At 36.4% G+C, this 21,481-nt stretch overlaps 2 protein-coding genes and 1 pseudogene across 2 annotated transcripts in view; 2 read left to right on the top strand and 1 right to left on the bottom strand.

Moving 5' to 3' along the window:
• Positions 1 to 21,481, top strand: part of Mettl16 (methyltransferase 16, RNA N6-adenosine) — an 84,768-nt gene that overhangs the window by 37,718 nt on the left and 25,569 nt on the right. Inside the window, exon 6 of the mRNA XM_076871685.1 lies at positions 3,491 to 3,633. Coding sequence (XP_076727800.1) covers positions 3,491 to 3,633 — 143 coding nt within the window. The remainder of the gene's footprint in view (positions 1 to 3,490; positions 3,634 to 21,481) is intronic.
• LOC143410225 (mesoderm-specific transcript homolog protein-like) lies at positions 8,817 to 9,922 on the top strand (annotated as a pseudogene).
• Positions 16,358 to 17,083, bottom strand: LOC143642269 (transcription elongation factor A protein-like 9). Its single transcript, XM_077110563.1, has one exon. The coding sequence runs from the start codon at positions 16,864 to 16,866 to the stop codon at positions 16,552 to 16,554; it is 315 nt and encodes a 104-aa protein (XP_076966678.1). The 5' UTR covers positions 16,867 to 17,083; the 3' UTR covers positions 16,358 to 16,551.

Genomic DNA, 21,481 nt, shown 5'->3' with positions numbered 1-21,481 from the left:
AAGTACCATATAAATGACTCTTAACAAATGTAGATGGATTAAATTTTTTTTAGAGAATAGAGAAGTTGAACATAATTTTATTAGCAATACCAACATTCCAGATTAGAACATAAAGTGTTTTTTTTTTTTTTTAATGTAAATTTTGAATGTACATTCCAGGAATGTAAGCAAGGTCAGTCTTTTTTTTTTCAATTTATTTATTTATCTTTAGTTTTCGGCAGACACAAATCTTTGGTTGTATGTGGTGCTAAGGATCGAACCCGGGCCGCACACATGCCAGGCGAGCGCGCTACCGCTTGAGCCACATCCCCAGCCCATAAAGTGTTATTTAAGAAATTTAAATTTTAGCCAGGTGCATGGCTAAAATTAAAAGTAATCAAAGCCAGCCTCAGCAATTTAGACTCTGTCTCTAATAAAATACAGAAAAGGACTGGGAATGTGGCTCAGTGGTTAAGTGCCTCTGGGTTTAATCCCTGGTGTGTATATACACACACACACACACACACACACACACAGAGAAATTTAGACTTTAGTCTTCAATGCAGATAAATTATATGAATGAAAATAACTACATTTTTTTTAACTTGATGAGTTACTACATTTATTCAAAAAGTGCACATGAGGGCCTAAAGGTATAGATTGTCCACTATGTGTGATACCCTTGGCTTGATCCACAACACCAAAAAAAGTGTCCATGTCTTAACTATGGACTGTAAAACCCATATCCAGATGAAGAAGTCAAGCATTTTTAGTACCAGAACCAAATGTCTTTTTTTTTCTCTTATGAATAGTGTTAAGTGTTAATGTTAAAAAAAAAAAGTATATTAATGTAAAAATATTTCTGGTTATAGATTTTCATTTATTTTGGTCATAATCCCAGGAGTAGAATTGCTAGGTTCTATGATAACTCTGTTTAATTGTTTAAGGAACTGCTGGCCTATTTTCCAAAGTAACTATATCACTTTATATTCCCATCAGCAGCATGAGGGTTCCAGTTTTCCACATCCTTATCAACACTTTTTATTAACTGTCATTTTGATTATAGCTATCCTGGTGGATGTGAAATGGTATCATTGTGGGTTTTTTTCCTTCACATTTTTTATCAGTACATTAGTGTTGTACATACTGATGGGAATATTCATACATATTCATACACGCACACAATATAGCAATATAATTTGGCCAATAGCACTCCCCAGCACTACCCGCCCCATATCCTACCCACCTTGATCCCTTTCCTCTGTTGTTCTGCCTTTGATTTTTGGGAGATTCACCCTCACTTATTTTCCTTTTTCCTGTCTAGCTTCCACATAATGAGAAAAAAACATGACTCTTAACTTTCTTTGATTTACTTTACTTAACTTGATGGTCTTTAGTTCCAGCCATTTTCCTACAAATGTCATAATTTCAGGTTTTTGGTTTTTTTTTTTAGTTGTAGATGGACACAATACCTCTGTTTCATTTATTTATTTTTACGTGGGGCTGAGGATCGATCCAAGGGCTCTGCACATAAGAGTGAGAGCTCTACCGCTGAGCCACATCCCCAGGCCCAATTTCAGGGTTTTTAAAAAAATATTTTAAGCTGTAGATGGACACAATACCTTTATTTTTATGTGGTGCTGAGGATCAAACCCAGTGCCTCACGCATTTAGGCACACGGTCCACCATCGAGCTACAACCCAAGCCCCTCAGATTTCTTTATGGCTGAAAATAACTTCATTTTGCCCAGGCACGGTGGGGTGCCTGTCATCCTAGCTGCTTGGGAGGCTGAGGCAGAAGGATCTTGAATTCAAAGCCAGCCTCAACAACTTAGCAACTCAATCCTGGTACAAAAAAAAAACCATCTTCATTCTTTATATATACAATTTTTTGTTTGTTCATCCATTGATGGACATCTAGGCTGATTCCATAGTTTGGCTATTGTGAAGTGTGGTGTTGTAAATATGAGTATGCATGTATCACTGCAGTACGATGACTTTAATTTTTCAGGATAAATACTGAAGAATGGTATACCTGGATCATGTGGTCATATGGAAATCTTCATACTGTTTTCCATAGTGGTTGTAATCACTGTGGTTTTGATTTCCCTGATGGCCAGTGATATTAGGCACCTTTTCATGTGATTATTTGTATTTTAGATTTGCTTGTTCGGATTTTCTGCCTCCCCCTCCTTTGTTTTTGTCTAGGATTAAACCCAGGGCCTCACACATGTGAGCAAGTGCTCTACCACTGAACTACATACACCTCCACTCCTCCTGCCCATTTCTAAATTGGGTTTTGCCTTCCTTCCTTCATCTGAAAATGAACTCAGGGGCACTCCACCACTGAGCCACATCCCCAGCCCTATTATGTATTTTATTTAGAGACAGGGTCTCACTGAGTTGCTTAGTGCCTCACTTTTGCTGAGTCTGAGTTGCTTAGTTCCTCACTTTTTGTGATTCTCCTGCCTCAGCCTCCTAAGCCGCTGCGATTACACGTGTGTGCCACTGCACCTGGCTCTTTTTATTATTAATTTCTTTATATATCTTAGGTATAAGTGCCTTTTTAAATAATGATTTGCAGACATATTCTATGGGTTATCTTCTCACTTTCTTTATGTGTCCTTTGTAACTCTGAAATTTGTTTTTTTCTTTTTTGTACTAAAGATTGAATCTTGAATCCAGGGGCACTTTATCAGTGAGCTATATCCCTATTACTTTTTATTTTTTGAGACAGGATCTTGCTAAGTTGCCCAGGCTGGCCTCAAACTTTGGATCCTCCTGCCTCAACCTGCTAAGTTAATGGGATTACAGGTGTGCACCCCCACATCTGATTGTAGCCTAAAAGTTTTTAATTTTGTTGAGGTTCAATTTCTGAAATTTTGTTTTCATTTCTATGTTTTTTGGTGTTGTATCTAATGAACTATTGGCTAAACCAAGATACTGAAGATTTATTTCTACATTTTCTTCTGAGAGTTTTATAGCATTAACTTTTACCTTTAAATTTTCAATGGTTTTTGAGTTAACTTTTTTTTATATGATGTGAAGTAATCTAAAAAACAAAGCCATAGCCAGGCTTGGTGCACATGCCTGTAATCCCAGCTACTAAGGGGCCTGAGGCAGGAAGATCAAAAATTTAAGGCCAGCCTAGGCAAGTTAGTGAAACCCTGTCTCAAAATAAAATTTAAAAAGGTCTGGGGATATAGTTCAGTAGAGTGTTTGCCTAATGTACACAATTAGCTAGGTTCCATCCCAAGTACTACAAAACAAAATCAACACCTAAACCATAAAAGTTACTAGAAGAAAATAAGTAAATATTAATTTTTAGGTAGATTTTCTGTGCTTTGGTATCAAGACAGAAAGTATTAAAAAAAAAAAAAACCCTAAATCTTGTATAATATGTGGAAAGTAAAATTATATTTAAGCATTTTTTGTTTAACTAGATTACATTCAAAGATTTTTTTCTTCATGTGTAAACATTTTTCACCAGGGATTTTGTTTTTGTTGTTCAGGGAGTAAACTCTCGCAATCCTCGAAGACCTCCACCTAGTTCTGTAAATACCGGAGGTATCACAGAGATAATGGCAGAAGGAGGTGAATTAGAATTTGTTAAGCGGATCATCCATGACAGTTTACAGCTTAAAAAAAGATTAAGGTAAGTGTGTTGTTATAGCATGGGAATATTTGTCCATGGCATAGTTCCTAAAGAAGTCATTTCAGGGCTGGGGATGTGGCTCAAGCGGTAGCGCGCTTGCCTGGTATGCGTGGAGCACTAGGTTCAATCCTCAAAAACACATAAAAAATAAAGACATTGTGTCCACCTAAAAAAACTAAAAAATAAATATTGAAAAAAAAAGTTGTTGGGCTGGGGATGTGGCTCAAGCGGTAGCGCGCTCGCCTGGCATGCGTGCGGCCCGGGTTTGATTCTCAGCACCACACACAAACAAAGATGTTGTGTCTGCCAAAAAAAATAAAAAATAAATATTGAAGTTCTCTCTCTCTCTCTCTCTCTCTCTCTCTCTCTCTCTCTCCTTTCTCACTCTCTCTTTAAAAAAAAAAAAAGTTGTCATTTCACTCAAAGGAAAAGGAATCTCTGAGGTCTGAAGAATAAACATATAAAGGCTGAAAACATAGAAAATCCTGTACTGTATAAAGACCATGTTTCTGAGGATGCTGCCATGCTTCTAATTGGTGTGTGTTTCCTGTAGTCATTTATACCACACAAATAGAAAAAAGAAAATACCATATGAATATATTGCTTAGTATGGTCCTGGATGGAACAAAACAGGTTTAAATATGGCTTTTGATTAGAAAACAGATGGGTTCAAATCTGTCCCATGAACCAGAATAAAATTGTTGCCTAGTCCTTGAAGCAATTTACATTCTTGGAATCAGTCTCCCAAACAGTGACAGATGTGAGGACATTGAGCTGTCAAGAACTTAATGAAGGGAAACAGATCACTAACCAGTTCCAGAGAAGGGTTAAGGTTATTCTTTTTTAAAAGGTAATTGTTTTGGACAACACACCTAACATTAAGCAGCATAACGTACTCGTAAAGAGCCTTATCTTATTTGACTTCGTACCCTGGCACAAGTTGTTGATGTGATGGATAATGTAATAGTCTAAAGTTGAAAAACCTTCCAGCCCTAGCATTTAGCTTTGGCACTTTGGGAAAATAAATAAATAAATACATACACACAGACGTATATAACATTTTTTTTTGGTATTGTAATACAGGTAACAAAATTTACCGTCTTTTTTTTTTAAAAAAATATTTATTTAGTTGTAGATGAACACACAGTATCTTTTTATTTATTTTTATGTGGTACTGAGGATTGAACCCAGTGCCTCACACATGTGAGGCAAGTGCTTTACCACTGAGGTACAGCCCCAGACCAGAATTTACCATCTTAATTTTTGGTTTGTTTGTAGGGTTAGGGATTGAATTCTACTACTAAACTATGCCATACCCAGCCTTATCTTAATATTGTTTTTTTGTGTATAGTTCAGTAGTGCTAAATGCATTATTGCGCTAGAACTCTTCATTTTACAATACTGTAACTATATATTGTCCAACTGCCCATTCTCCCAGCCCCTGGCCACCATCATTCTATTTTCTATCCATTTGACTATACAAGATACCTCCTTTAAGTGAAATCATACAACACATGTTCATTTGTAACTGGCAGTTAGTGTAATGTTTTTTAAGGTTTATTCATGACTTGTACCATGTATTATAATTTCCTTCCTTTTTAAAACAAATAATGTTAATTTTCCATTGTATATACTGCATTTTATTTATTCATGTATTGATGGACATTTAAAATTGTTTCTTGCTGGGGATATAGCTCAGTTGGAAGAGTGTTTGGCTTGCATGCACTGGCCCTGGGATTGATCCCCAGCACCACCAAAAAAAAAAAAAAATTGTTTCTTTGGCTCTTGTGAACAAGGCTGTATGAACAGCAGTATACAAGTATTTCTTTCAATTCCTGCTATCAGTGCTTTATATGTAACCAGAAGTGGAATTCCTAGATAGGGAATTTTCTTTTTCCTTTTCTTTTGGACATACAGGTGTTTGAAGCTGTTTATTTTAGTAAAAGGCAATTTTAAAATCAAAAAATATCTTTATTTGTTAATATGAGTTGATTTCAGTGTTTATGGAAAACAACTTGTTTTTTTTTGTAATTGATTTTTTTTATTTATACACGACAATGGAATGCACTACAATAAAAAGTACTCCAGTACCTGGAGACTAAACAGTATGCTACTGAGTGAACAATGGGTTACAGAAGACATCAAGGAGGAGATTAAAAAATTCTTAGAGGTAAATAAGAACACAGACACAACATATCGAAATCTCTGGGACACTATGAAAGCAGTGCTAAGGGGAAAGTTGATTGCATGGAGTTCATTCCTTAAAGAAGAAAAAGTCAATAAATAAATGACCTAACTGTATATATCAAAGCCCAGAAAAAGAAGAACAAATAACATCAAAAGCAGCAGAAGGCAGGAAATAATTAAAATTAGAGCTGAAATCAATGAAATTGAAACAAAAGAAACAGTTGAAAAAAATTGTCAAGTTATTTTTTCTTTGAAAAAATAAAATTTACAGACCCTTAGCTACACTAGTGAAGAGGAGAGACAGAACTCAAATTACTAACATACGTGATGAAAAAGGTAATATCACCACCGACACTTCAGAAATTCAGAGGATAATTAGAAATTATTTTGAAAACTTACAGTCCAGCTTAGTTAATAGATGGTCTGTTCCTCAGAAAAGTTACATATTGCTGAAGCCAAAATACATTTTTGCTTTAATTGATTTCTTCAAAGACACATTAGGATATGTCAAAGAAGAGTAAGACTTAAGTTATATGGAGCATTGAGAAAAGTCTGACTAGTAATGTAAACTTAAAGAATGTAATAGAGTACTGAAACTTAGCAAGAGGTGACTAGGCTGTGTAGCCATTTATTTTTTTTTTTCTGTCTTTTTTTAAATTTTAATTTGTTGTATATGATATATTGTAGGGTTTTGAAATTACTTGGGCCAGCCAGGAAAATGAAAGTGTGTCATTATAAATGGCTCTTTTAGGCTATAATATTTGTGGGGTTGTTTTTAGGAGGAAAGTTTTTTTTTGTATGTGTATGTGTGTGGCGGGGTACTGAGGATTGAACCTAGGGGGTTTCTACCACTGAGTTACATTGCCAGCCCTTTTAGTTTTTTTGAGAGAGTGTTTTGCTAAATTGCTGAGGCTGGCCTCAAGCTTTCAGTCCTCTGGCCTCGGCCTCCAAGTGGCTGGGATTATAGGCATATACCACCATGCCTGGCTAGGAGGCTTATAAATAGTAAATTTCTGTTGGCTTCCAAAGTCCCTTTTGAATTACAGAAGTATGTTTTAAGAGAACACTCTTCTAAGGGATAGAAACTGATTCAGTCTCTTTCAAGTCTACCTGACCTGTCTCTGTGGCAGCCACCAAACTGAATAAAATTTGTAAATTTTCAAGGAAGGATAAATTGCAAGAGCCCTTCATGTCTCTGGTTAGTTGGCCATTTCAGGCTTGTATCATTTAGGAGAAACATTACCCAGTTCTAATTTATGTGAGAAGTTTTCAGGTATTTGCTCTACTACGACTCAGGCAGATTGAGAGGGAAGAAAAGAAATGATTTTTAATCAAAAGAGAATAGTGTAATACTTTGAGAACAAGTGTTGCTCATAAATACTGTTTTCAATTTCACATCCTACCAGGACTACTTAACATTTGTACATACTACCAGTTCATGTGTATTTTTGTAGTTGAAATGATCACATTTATACTGGTATGTGAATCAAATTTTAGAATTCTGTGAAAGCTAAGAAAGTAAGAGATTAAAACAAGAGTCTTAACCCTACCATCTGTTTCTTATCCCTCTAAAATACTTTCCTTCTTATCCCCAGAGGAAATATAGAAATTAATCAGAATTAGCCAGGCGCAGTGGTGCATACCTATAATCCTAGCCATGTGGGAGGCTGAGGCAGGAGGATCACAACTTCCAGGATAGTTTGGGCAACATTGAGACCCTGTCTGTTGAAGTAGCTCAGTGGTAAAGCACCTGTGGGTTGGGTTCAATTCCCCAGTGTAGCCAAAAAAAAAAGTAAGAAAGAAAGAAAGGAAGAAACTAAGCAGAATTTGCAACATTATAGGGTAAAATAAATTAAGTGGCCTGATGGCCCTTGGATGCTTCCCATAGCTGTGTAAGGTGGTGCATGCCTTACACAGAAAGATCATGAATTGGTGGCCAGCCTGAGCCACTTAGTGACTATCTCAAAATACAAAATACAAAATAAAAAGGGTTGAGGATTCCCAGCATATATGAGATCCAGTACCACAAAAAAAGGGAAGATTAAAAAAAAGATGCCTCTTCTTTAAGATTTGTGTCTCACCTAAATCATGCGCAGGAGCAATTACAACTGTTTTTCTCTTAAGGGAATTTTGCAGCTGGAAGGAACTTAAGAGAAACCTATCCAACCTCTTGGTTTTACCAGTTAGAAACTCAGATTTCCTGTTGGTCTGCACTGTATTTGGATAAGTGGACAGCCTTTTTATCATTGATGAAGATTCACAAGTACTTATCACCTATTTTTTAACTTTTTTTTCCTATGCTTGAGCTTTAATAGCTTTTTCTTTTTTAAAAAGAAACTTACCCATCTGTCATAGATAAATTACCAGACTTTATCAAATTCCTCATGACTTCCATTGGTTATTAAGTCTATAGATCGTTCACTTTGGGCAGTAACTTTATAACTTCTCCTAAAACCAGTGATCTGTATTTTATGAAGCACCAGCTAAATACTGGTTTCACCCATTTCTTTCTGTTTTTTGTTTTTTCCCTTCTATTCCCTGCTCCCTGCCAGATGGCAGATATTTTTTAGATTTGGGTATAATCCATATATTTGGGGATAGGCAGTAAATCTAATAATTGATTTTGTTGAATGTGATTATTTAACTTGTGCTTGAAATTTTTTGTTTTCCTAGCCAGGCACAGAATCATTCATCTGTCATCCCAGTGACAAGGATCTCAAGTTCAAGGCCAGCTTTGGATCTTAGTGAGACCCTCTTTGAAAATAAAAGATTAAAAAATAAGAAAGGAGGGAGCCTAATATTCTGTGACTTGGCCAAACACTGTTCTCTCACAAAAGTCCAGTTTACTCACATTAATGGAACTGTATATAGAAAAAAGGCAGCAGAAACTCTGCTGGGGACTGGATTAAGGCCGAGAATCTCTGGCCCCAAGGAGCACAGGTGTGCCCTGTTCCCCAAACATGGAGTCCTGTAGCCCAGGTCTTACCTGAGTCAGGATGAGGAAGTGGTGGGTCCAGATGGTGCTACTGGCCATGCCCCTGCTGGCTACGTACCTGCACATCCCACTCCCTCAGCTGTCCCCTGCTCTGCACTCATGGAAGACTTCTGGGAAGTTTTTCACCTACAAGGGACTGCACATCTTCTACCAGGATTCTGTTAGTATAGTTGACAGTCCAGTCCTGAGATAGTTGTGCTTTTACATGACTTTCCAACTTCCAGTTATGACTGGTACAAGATTTGGGAAGGTTTGACCCTGAGGTTTCATCAAGTGATTGCCTGTGATTTCTTAGGCTTTGGCTTCAGTGACAAATGGAGGCCACACCACTATTCCATATTTAGGCAGGCCAGCATTGTGGAGGTGCTTTTGCACCACCTAGGACTCCAGAACCGTAGGATCAACATTGTTGCTCAGGAGCTGTTGTATAGGTACAAGTAAAATCTATCTGACCTGCTTACCATAAAGAGTCTCTGTCTGGGGTTGGGGTGTGGCTCAGCGGTAGAGCGCGCTCCTAGCACGTGCGAGGCCATGGGTTCAATCCTCAGCACCACGTAAAAATGAATAAAAAATAAAGATATTGTGTCCAGCTACAACTAAAATATATATAGATAGATAATTTTTTTTTTTTTTTAAAGAGTCTCTGTGTCAAATCTCTCCTGATACTCATTGGCCTCTTCTTTTCCAAAAGCTACCTAAAGATGGAGGCATGCTGTCACCCATCCTCACGAGGTTGATGAACTTCTTTGTATTTTCTCAAGGTCTTACTCTAGGTCTTTGGACCATACACTTGACCCTCTGAGAGTGAGCTCTGGGATATGTGGGCAGGGATCCAAAACAATGACGGAAACTTGGTGTCTCTTACAGGACATCAATCAGAGGAAGAAGTTTAGAAGGTGCTGGGTGGGTGCCTCTGTAACTATTCCCATTCATTTTATCTATGGGCCATTGGATCCTATAAATCCCTATCCAGAGTTTTTGGAGCTGTACAGGAAAATGCTGCTGGGGTTCACAGTGTCAATTCTGAATGACCATATTAGCCACTACCCACAGCTAGATCCCATGGGCTTCTTAAATGCATATATGGGCTTCCTCAGCTCCTTCTGAGCTAGAAAGAGTAGCTTCCCTGTATTATTTCCCCCACTCATGTATCTGTTGTGCAGTCCCACTTAGGAAGAAATGCCCAAAAGAGGTTCTGGCAATCAAACACTGTTCTCTCACAAAAGTCCACTTTACTCACATTGATGGAACAGAATATAGAAAAAAGGCAGCAGAAACTCTGAAAAAATAGTCTACCTCATTCCAAGTATCTAGACTTATCTTTGTGTTTAGTCTTTTTTAAAGAGAGAGAGAGAGAGAATTTTTTTTTTTTTTTTAAATTTTTTTTTAGTTATCGACGGGCACAACATCTTTGTTTGTATGTGGTGCTGAGGATCGAACCCGGGCCGCACGCATGTCAGGCGAGCGCGCTACCGCTTTAGCCACATCCCCAGCCTGGCATTAGAAATTCTTTTACTTAAAAGACTTTTTAACATTTTTGTGGACTTTCCTGAAGTATTTGAAAGTGCTGATTTCTGGCCTAAGCCCAGTTGAAATTTCACAGTAAAGAATGAAAAGTGGGGCCTGTACCTCTCCTTGAATGGTTTAAAGGGTACATGGTTTTTAAAGTTCTCTAAGCAACATAGCTTAAGTGAGAGTGAATATCCCTTGTCATAACTTTGGATTAGTTTCATCAGCTACTTTATAGACATTTTGTTAGAATATTTAAGAAATGCAATATTTTAAAGTATGGTGTAAGAGTATGATTTGCCTACACATTGTATATAGTTTCTAAGGACACTAAACTGGCAGACCCTTACTCTGCCATAGTAGTGAACCTTATTAAATGTGTAATTTCTAGGGGCTGGGGATGTGGCTCAAGCGGTAGCATGCTCATGTGACATGCGTGCGGCTCGGGTTCGAACCTCGGCACCACATACAAACAAAGATGTTGTGTCCGCCGAAAATGAAAAAATAAATAATAAAAAATTCTCTCTCTCTTTAAATAAAAAAAAACGTGTAATTTCTGAGTAAACTAAATTCAGATTATTTACAGAATTTTTAAAAATCACAGACACTAAGAACCAATTCCATCTGTGCCAGAGATTTACTGTTATTAGTTGGAGAGATCAATTCTAATAGCAAATAATAGTCTGACTACTCATACCTCAGTGCTTAGAAGCATGAACCCTCCTGAAGTGTAGGGAGGGGACCTTTGTACACTTGGAGTTACCTTGCTGAAGTACACTGACTCCTCTGGTGATGGTGGCTTAACTTCCCATTGTCTGTCCCAGAGAGGCTTTCTCATGCAGCTCAGCTATTCCTGAGCAACAGGATAGTTTCCAGACAATTTAAGAATAAATTTTCAAAGATCTATAAGCAAATGGTGCTGAGTAGTTTTTTTTTTTAATCCACAGTTTCATTGTCTTTGCCAAAGTAGGTATTAAGTGATTAATTTTAAATTTGATTTTTAAAAATTAGGAACCTCAAATATAACAACTTTGAAACTGGAATAAGTGTTTATTTTCTAGTAATAAAAATGAATTGTGACAAAAGTGGATTGGCTTCCTCTCCCCCACCACCCCTTTGGGATAAAATTTTTCAACATTGCCAGGAGCTTTCAAACATTAAACAAAAGAACATAATGAAGTTAAACAGCTGGAATATAGGATAATATTTGATTTTCAAGCTCACCCAAAGCTGCACTGTCATACCAGTGCTGACCAAGTGAGAAAGGAAAAAAACAAAACCAAGGAACACCAAAACTGATGCACAAGGACAGACATTGGCTTAATCTGCCGGCTCAGAGCCAAGCAGTTAGTTTGTTTCTTTAAAGTCATTAAATCTTTAAAGTGTGATTTTGGGAAATTTATGCCACTAGCCTAAAAGCTAGTGATGTACAGATCAACTACATCTTGCCGAGTAAGAACTTATCCAACAGAAGCCAAGGTAACATCTATAGGTGTTCTCTCTTTGCTTCTGACAGTCACCTGCATGGTCACTCCATCTACTAAGGCCAGCTTGGACCTCACCAATAAGTCAAAGCCACCTTTGTATACACCTGAGAGAAAAAAGTGAGGAAAACCATACTTAAGAACTCAAGCTCTAAATAATGAAATTTATTATAAAATAATAATAAGAAGAAAGGACTGGGGATGTAGCTCAAAGGTAGAGTACCCTGTGTTCAGTTCCAACTGCTATAAAAGAAAAAAATGTTTTCTTATTGGTAAAATGAGATGATAGTAGCTACTTCATATCTCAGAGGACATTTATAGAATTAAAGGATACATATGAGATATAATTAATAATAATGATGAACCATTTTAACTTTTCACTATCCTAGTAATCCAGTAGATTTAAGTGCCTATTATGTTGAGAGGAAATGTTATAGGTATTTTATTTATTTATTTATTTATTTTTTTTTTAAAGAAGAACATCCTTCTTGCCTCTTTTTGCTTTTCTAAACTAGGAGCTTATATAGTAATGGGGTGTTGTAAGTAAAGGTTGAAGAGATCAAGAATAGATTTTAAATAGAGCTTTTAGTTAATTATCAGCTAAACAGCTAAAAGGGTATTCAGATCTACTGTGAACTTTTATGTGCCTTTATAAAATGGTAAACTGTTTTGTTTTCCTTGTTTATAAATTTGGAGTAATATCCTTTATAGTTACAAGAGTTAAATGATGTGCATGTAGACTGCAAAGTGCTGTGAAACTGTTAGATAATATTACTGGTATTTATAATTTTATTATCTCTTAATGTAACCATATTTACAGAAAATTAGAATATGGAGTGAGCATTGATACCAGCCCTTGGACATAGTGTTTATTTGGGGTTTGGTTCCATACAGTTCTTTCCCTCTTAGTCTCAATGAATACAGAGAATTTTGTCTTCTACTTTTGTTTTTAAATGTTTTTTTTTTTTTTTGTGGCTAATGATGTACATAGCAGTCATTTTTATATAACTTGAAAACATCCATAATTAACTAATTTCTTTTGGACATTTAGATTTCCTGTTTTCACTGTTACAAAGAATAGACCAGTTATCTTGTTTCTTACTGAACTGCCATCTGTTAAGACCATTATAGATAGCTGTTTTTGACCTCTGGTTTCATCATTGCAAATCAAGAAAAAAAATTTTTTTTTAAAGGAATCATTACAAAGAAATGTACTCCTTGACTCCCTACACAGGTAAAAAGATGGAGAAATACTGAGGGATAGATGGTATACTATCTTGTAGTACAGTATTTTGGCAATTAAAATAAGAAGGAGCAATTGCCATTTGTGAGCTCCACAGGGGGCAAATGCTGCTATTTTGATTTCTTTCCTTCCTATTATGGAAGGAAGAGGGATAAGCAGCATGAAAGATAAGGGACTGCTTTTTATATTTATTCATAGTGAATTAGGTTATGTGTTTTTCTTCACTTTAAGCATGATGCTTAGTTTAATTCTCTTTCTAGATTTAATGTGGAAAATTCTCATTGGTGTCTTGGGGAGAAAAGGCTGGGTCTAGTGGCTCATGCCAGGATGAGCAGTCTATCAACTTTTGTGACATTTTAGTCTACAGACGGTCGTAACTGGTTGCTTCTCTAGATGGTCAAAGAAGAGAATTAAAATCAGCTAGCATATATTGAGTACATCAGGCATATTTTGAGTACATCAGGCAGTCTGTTAAAAAGAAATGACAAGGAATTAAAAGACTTGATTCTACTACCTCAGAGAAGCTCTTTACAATATAGTGGTTCTTAGATAAAAATATCTAAGAATAATTAAAATGATTTGTTAATAAGAACACAGGAGCTAGGCATGGTAGCTCATTTGTGTAACCCCAGCTTTTTGGAAGGCTGAGGTAGAAGGATCATAAGTTCAAGACTAGCCTGGGAATTTAGTGAGATTATCTGAAAATAAAAAAATTAAAAGGGCTGAGGATATAGCTTAATGATAGAGTGTTCCTGGGTTTAATCCCTATAGTGAACAACAACAACAAAAAATAGGATAAAAATTTAATTTTAGTCATGTAGATTTGGAATTTATAACAGATATCAGGCAGCTCTGGTAAATACCTAGGGGCATTTATTCTAATAATTTAATTATTTTATAAACAACAAAGTGTTGGTTCTACTGCTTACAGAAGGTTTTAGACTAGGTTCATAGCTATTTATATCCCATACCTCTGCTTTCATCCATTTTTTTCTAGATTACATTTCTTTTCTCCCTCCCTCCTTTCCTTTTTTCCTCCCTCCCTCTCTCTTTCTTCAGTACTAGGGATTGAACCCAGGGGTGCTCTACCTTTTTTTTTTTTTTTTTTTTTTTTTTTTTGAGACAGGGTCTCATTAAATTGCCAGGCTGGCCCCGACCTTGTGACTTTTATGCCTTAACCTTCTAGGTTGCTTGGATTAGAGGTGTGTGCCACCAACCCAACCTGTTTATTACATTTCAATTTAAGATATGGCTTAAAAGAAAAAAAAAGTTTCTAAATAACCATTTCCCACTGAAATGAACCAGAGTTCCATGGAGTAATGGTCGATTCCAGTGCTGGGTCAGGATGAATGAGTGAGATGAGCCTGCAATATCTCCTAGTGTGAGAAAATAAGGAAGTGCTTAAAAAGGACATCAGAAGGATATAGGAGCCAGTGTAAGCCAAGTCTGGGTTAATATGAATTTCAAAGTGAGTAATTATGATGTTTTATAACCCACTGAGTAAAATAAACAAATGAAGTACAAAAAAGCAATAATAATTACAAAGCATAATGCCAAAGAATAAATACAGAAGAATAGTTAGAAAAATCACCATTTGCAGTTATCATAGTAGTAATTGATTCATGCAAGAATCAATAGTGGCGGCTAGGGTTGTGGCTCTGTGGTATAGAGTACTTGCATAGCACACGTGAGGCACTGGGTTCATCCTCAGCACCACATAAAACATAAATAAAGGCATACTGTCCACCTACAACTTAAAAAAGAAAATTAATAGTGGGAAATTTGAAAAATAGGATATCGGCTGGGTATGGCTCGGTTGTAAGAGTGCATGTGTAGAATGTGGGCCCTGGCACCCTCCCCCTCCCCCAATTTTTTTTAACAGTTTAAAGTATCTCCCCAGATTACTTATAATTACAAAGAGAACTGTGGGAAATTTAAAGTGGAGAAACTGAGGAGCCACCACCTTTTCCAGGTGGTTATCTCCTGACGTGTACACCTAGGATACACGCCAAGAAATATGTACCTAGAATCTTGTGGAAACTTCAGACAGATCAAATTAAGAAATTTTCTAAAATAATTCTTTAAAAATACTAGGGTCATGAAAGTTAAAAGAAAAAAAAATATCAAGGAACTATTCCAGATTGATATGACGAGTGAGGATTGCAGTCCTAGGTTGATACTGCATCAGGCAAAAAAGACTTGGGATAATTGGTCAAATTTGAATATGGATTGTGTTCTTAGTCATAGAAATGTACATCTATTACATTTCCTCAATTTAATAATTGTTCTGTGGTTGCCAAATATGATGCCCATGTTTGTAAAATGTACACACCTGTATAAAGGAGCATGGTGGTATCTGTAGCAACATTTTGGTTGTTTAGAAAAACACACACAACAAACAAATACAGGAAGATGTCAGTTGATAAATCTGGGTGAAGGGTTTACTGGAGTCATTTGTACTAATCTTGCAACTCTTCTTATAGGTTTGAAATTATTTCAAAATAATTTTCTTGAAACCTACTTTCTCAGAGGAATTCCTAAATGCTGTAATGAGAACAGTGCTACTTTTATCATTAAAATAGTATAATGGGTTCAAAAATCTCTGGGGCAACTAGATTTTCCTTTTCTTCTACTTGCATGTTGATTAGTTGTCACGGATGTCTGTTGAGAGTAGATAGGAGCTAATGGTTGGGCACTTTTAAATATGAAATTATAGGGCTGGGGTTATAGCTTTCCATGCACAAAGCCCTGGGTTCAGTCCCCAACACCTCCAAAAAAAAAAAGGAAAAAAAGAAAAGGAAACTATAATAGGATTTTTTTTTTTTTTTTGCTTTTTAGTTATAAAATTTTATTATTTTAGCAACAATAATGTGTATTCATTTTAGGAATATGGAAAATACAAAGAAGCAGAAGATTGTATTCATAATCCTATCACTAAAACTGAACTTTTTTTTGTCAGCACTGAGAATTGAACAAAGGAGTTCAATTCTCCACTAAGCTATATCCCCAGCCTTTTTTATTTTATGGCCCGGGTCTTGCTAAGTTGCAGAAGCTGGTGTTGAACTTGTGGTCCTCCTCTCCTGCCTCAGCCTTACAAATTGCTAGGATTATAGGCCGTGCCACCATGCCCAGCTTGCCTTAACTTTTTGTCTCTTATTCTTCCCAAATTTTAATGAGCATATATGTAATATACAAATGTACTTTTACCTTATTCAAAAATGATATTCACATATTATTTAGTAACCTTTTTCCCCCATTTTATATGCTAACAGGAACCTCTTTTTTACAGTGAGTAAATCTTTCTTATTCAAAGAAGAGACTTGTAGATAGGTTCAAAATACAATAAACAATGAGATGCAGATAACAAGAGCTATATCTAAAAACACTAATAGCAACTGGTTAAAAGTAGAAAGATGGGCAAAGATATATCAGGAAAAATGCTAATAAAACGAAAGCTACATAGCAATGTTAATGTCAGATAAAACAGAAATCAAGGTAAACTACATCAAATAAGGGTAAGGATGGTTTCTATTGACCTTCCAACGCATCACTATAAGTTTGTTTCTTACTCTCCTTATCTCATCTATTTCATCCACTTCCCTAAACATATCCTCATTGCTCAAATGCCTGTTATGTATGTCTTCTTTAAAATCCTGGAGAGATTGAATCAGCCTTTCTCTAAAAGTTTCTTCTGCGTTTTCCTCCTCCTCTGGTTCTTCCTCTTCCTCTGGCTTTTCCTCAGGCTTTGGCTCTTCCTCCAGCTTTGGTTCATTCTCATTGTCTGGTTTTTCTTCAATTTTCTGACAGGGTTTCATCTTGTGCCTCTCCTTCTTCTTTCCTGCTTATTCCTCTTTGAATGCAATTACTTCTGGTATTGATCCGGTCTGCTGCTTTCTCCTACTTTTATGGCCTCGGAAGGTTCTAACAGACCTGCAAAATTCCAGCAAGTTGAGTCCTTCCGCTGGCCTCCGGCGCTGCCGCCTGCACTGCCGAAGGGAGCTGGTACCCAGACGGGAACAAGGACCAGACTAGCAGGACCTATAATAGGATTTTTTAAAAAAATATTTATTTTTTAGTTGGACACAATATCTTTATTTATTTTTATGTGGTGCTGAGGATCAAACCTAGGGCCATGTGCTAGGTGAGCCACAACCCTAGCCCCTATAATAGGATTTTTAAAAAATATATTTTTAGTTGTAGGTAGACACAGTATCTTTATCTTTATTTATTTATTTTTATGTGGTGCTGGGGATCAAACCTGGTGCCTCACACATGCTAGGCAAAAGCTACAACCTCAGTCCAGGCTTTTTTTTTTTTTTTTAACCATTCGATTTATTTTTATTTTTTTTTTTAGTCATACATGACAGCAGAATGTATTTTGACATGTAATACATACATGGAATGTACATACATCAATCATATTGTCTATTTTATTCTGCTGCCCTTACTATCCCTCCTCTCCTCCCCTCCTCTCCCATCCTTTCTCTCCATCCAATCTAATGTGAAACACTTTTTTTTTCTCATCACAACATCATATATGTATTCTGTATAACAGTGAGGTTCTCCTTCCATCTTCCGTGCAACTCTCCTTCTCCCTCTTTTTCCCTCCCACCTCTCTTCCCTATTTAGTGGTAGTCTTCTTCTCATGTCTTCCTCCCTATCCCATTTTGAGTCACACCCCCCCCCCTTATATCAGAGAAGACATTTGGCATTTGTTTTTTATGGATTGGCTAACTTCACTTAGCATAATCTGCTCTCAGGGTTTTTAATATATCAACTGACTTCTGCTTTTTCATTAACAAATACAACTTAGAAAAAGCAGTAATTATATTAATGAAATTAAATCTTAAAAGACTCACAATATGGTATTCAGTTTAAAGCAAGGGTTAAAAGAAATAACACTCAAATTTATAGTAAGCATCAGTGATATGTTTCACTGTATTACTAGCCTTACTTTTCTAACTATTTGTTTTTCTTCATCTCCTCTTACTCTCTTTTTTTAATGTTTTAGGCCATTTCTTGGCTTCTGGTGGTCTGATCTAATCTGTTCAGGAATGCTAATTTAAAGGAAAGGTGCTAGTGAATTCATTTATACTCTTGGTACATACACTCCAATTACCACTGCTTTCTCTTCCTTCATCTTGTTCCTAACATATCAAAGGTTTTTAAGTCCTGATTAATGATTTCTCAATTTATTCAGTGTCTTTTTAAAGGGAACATTTTTTTTTAATCTACCAAACATTTTAAACTACCAAATCAAGTTGATTAGACTTTCTCTCTTTCTCTCTCTCTCCTCCTCTCTCACTCTCTCTTTAAAAAAAAAAAAAAGAATTGGTATTTCTTTTCTTTTCTTTTCTTTTTTCTTTTTTTTTGGTACTGGGGATTGAATCTAGGGATTCTTATTTTTTTTTAATATTTATTTTTTAGTTGTAGTTTGACACAATACCTTTATTTTTATTTATTTATTTTTATGTGGTGCTGAGGATCAAACCCAGGGCCTCATACATGCTAGGCGAGCACTCTATTGCTGAGCCACAACCCAGCCCAAATCCAGGGATTCTTTTTCACTGGGCTACATGTCCAGTTCTTTATTTTATTTTATTTTTTTAAAATTTACAGGCACTGTGGCACATACCTCTAATTCTAGAGTCGCTGGGAAGCTGAGGGAGGAGGATCGCAAGTTCTAAGCCAGCCTCAGCAATTTATTAAGATCCTGTCTCAAAAATAAATTTAAAAAAGAGGCTGGGGATGTAGCTCAGTGTTAAATTGCTACTGGGTTCAGTGCCCAGTACTAAAAAAAATAATAATAATGTTGAGGGCTGGGATTATAGCTCAGTGGTGGAGCAGATCCGTGGCATGTGTGAGGCACTGGGTTCAATCCTCAGCACCACATAAAAATAAATAAAATAAAGGTATTGTGTCCATTTACAAATAAAAAAATTAAATAAAATTTTGAAAGATAGTCATGCTAAGTTGCTGAGGGTCTCTGTAAATTGCTGAGTCTGACTTCAAGCTTGTAATCCTCCTGACTCAACCTTCCAAGTAGTTAGATTTAGGTGTATGCCATGGTACAGAGCTAGAATTGGCAATTTCTATAGTATCGAGTCTTCCTTCTTTTCTTTCCTTGCAGTGCTAGGAATTCAACCCGTGGATTTGCCTATGCTAGATATGTGCTTAGTTACTGAGCCACACCCCCAGCTTTCTATTCAGTTTTGAGATACATAGTACATTATCATTAACTATAGTCACCTTGCTGTGCAGTATATCACTAATATAATCCTCCTGTCTAGCTGAAACCTTATATTCTTTCATTAAAAACTCTCCCTTTCCCCATACCACTCCCTTTATTAAGAATTTTACATTTGTTTTTAAGTGCTAGAGATTTAACTCAGGGCCTTGTGCATGCTAGGGAAATGATCTACCACTGAGCCACATCCCAGCCCTTGTTAAGTGTTTTTACATCTTATGTTCATGAAGGCTATTGGTCCTTAGTTTTCTTATAATGCCTTTATTAGTATATTTCTGGTCTTATAAAATATAAGTTTGAAAGTGTTTGTTCCTCTTATATTTTCTGGAAGACTTTTTATAGACTTGATAATCTTTCTTCCTTAAATGTCTACTAGAATTCATTAGTGAAATGACTTGAGCTCAGAAAGTTTTTTGTTTTGGTTTGGTTTGGTACCAGGGATTGAGCCCAGAGGGGCTTAACCACTGAGCCCCATCCCTAGCTCCTTTTTATTTTTTATTTTGAGAAAGAATTTGGCTAAGTTTCTGAGGCTGGCTTTGAACTTGCAACCCTCCTGCCTTACCCCAGGAGCCAGGCATGATGGTGCACAACTGTAATCCCAGCAGTTTAGGAGGCTGAGGCAGATCACAAGTTCAAGGCTAGCCTCCAACAATTTAGGCAGGCCCTTAGCAACTTGGTGAGACTCTGTCTCAAAATAAAAAATAAAAAGGCTCAGAGATGTGGTTCAGTGGGTAAGCCCCTAGATTAGATCTTTAGTACACCACCCCAAAAAGGACAAATTCACTGTTTTAAATTGACATGAGATGCTAAGTGAAGTTAGCCAATCCCCAAAATCCAAATGCCGAATGTTTATCTTTTTTTTTTTTTTTGATATAAAGAGGCTGATTCATAGTGGGATAGGGAGCATGAGAGGAATAGACGAACTCTAGATAGGGCAGAGGGGTTGGAGGGGAAGGGGTGGGGCATGAGGTTATTAATGATGGTGGAATGTGATGATCATTATTATCCAGAGTACAGGTATGAAGACATGAATTTGTATGTATATACTATCTATACAACCAGAGTTATGAAAAATTGTGCTCTATATGTGTAATAAGAATTGTAATATACTCCGCTGTCATATATAAGAAATATATATATAAAAAATTGATATGGAACTACTTGAGCATTCTGTTTCTTCTAGACTAAGTTTGCATTTTATAAAGAATTTATTTCATTTGGCTATGAAATATATTGACAGAAATTTGTTTATGAATATTTTTTCTTACCCTTTTAATGTTTATAGGATTTGTGGCAATGTCTCCTCTTTTGGTCCTGATGTTGCTCATCAATAAATTAATGTCTCTTCTTTTTTTCCTGAGTTAAATTTTTTTCCGTTTTCTTTTTCCCCCTCTCTCTTTTTTCTTTCTTTCATGATACTGAGGATGACCCAAGGACACTGTACCACTGAACTATACCCAGCCCTTTTTTATTTTTATTTTAAAAAAATATTTATTTTTTAGTTTTAGGTGGACACAATATCTTTATTTTACATTTATGTGGTGCTGAGGATCAAACCCAGTGCCTTGTGCATGCTAGGTGAGCACTCCACCACTGAGCCACAACTTCAGTCCCCTTTTTTATTTTTTAATTTGAGACAGAAGTTTGCTGATTTGCCCATGCTATTTTTTAAAATATATTGTTTTAGTTGTAGATGGACTCAATACCTTTATTTTATTTGTTTATATAGTGCTGAAGATCAAACCCAGTGCCTCACATGTGCTAGTAGAGTGCTTTACCACTGAGCCCCAGCCCCAGCCCCAGCCCACCCATGCTATCCTTGAACTTGAGATCCTCCTGCCTTTTAGCCTCCCAAGTAGCTAGAATTGTAGATGTGTGCTATGCACATGGCTTGACTTTTATTATACTTTGTTTCATTATTCTCCATTGTTTTTCTTTGTTTCTTTCTACATTTTCAGCAATTTAACCCAGGGATGTTTACCACTGAGCCACATTACATTCCCAGCCCGTTTTTGTATATTTTATTTTCAGACAGGGTCTCACTAAGTTGCTGAGGGCCTTGCTAAATTGCTGAGGCTGGCTTTGAACTTGGACCCTCCTGCTGTGGCCTCTTGAGCCTCTGGGATTATAAACTTGCACCATAGTGCTTTCTTTGTTGTTGTAATCTTTATTATGTCCTTACT

Source organism: Callospermophilus lateralis, chromosome 11 (assembly GCF_048772815.1).
Source record: "Callospermophilus lateralis isolate mCalLat2 chromosome 11, mCalLat2.hap1, whole genome shotgun sequence".
NCBI classification, from domain to species: Eukaryota; Metazoa; Chordata; class Mammalia; order Rodentia; family Sciuridae; genus Callospermophilus; species Callospermophilus lateralis.
This window is presented reverse-complemented; position numbering and strand designations above follow the sequence as displayed.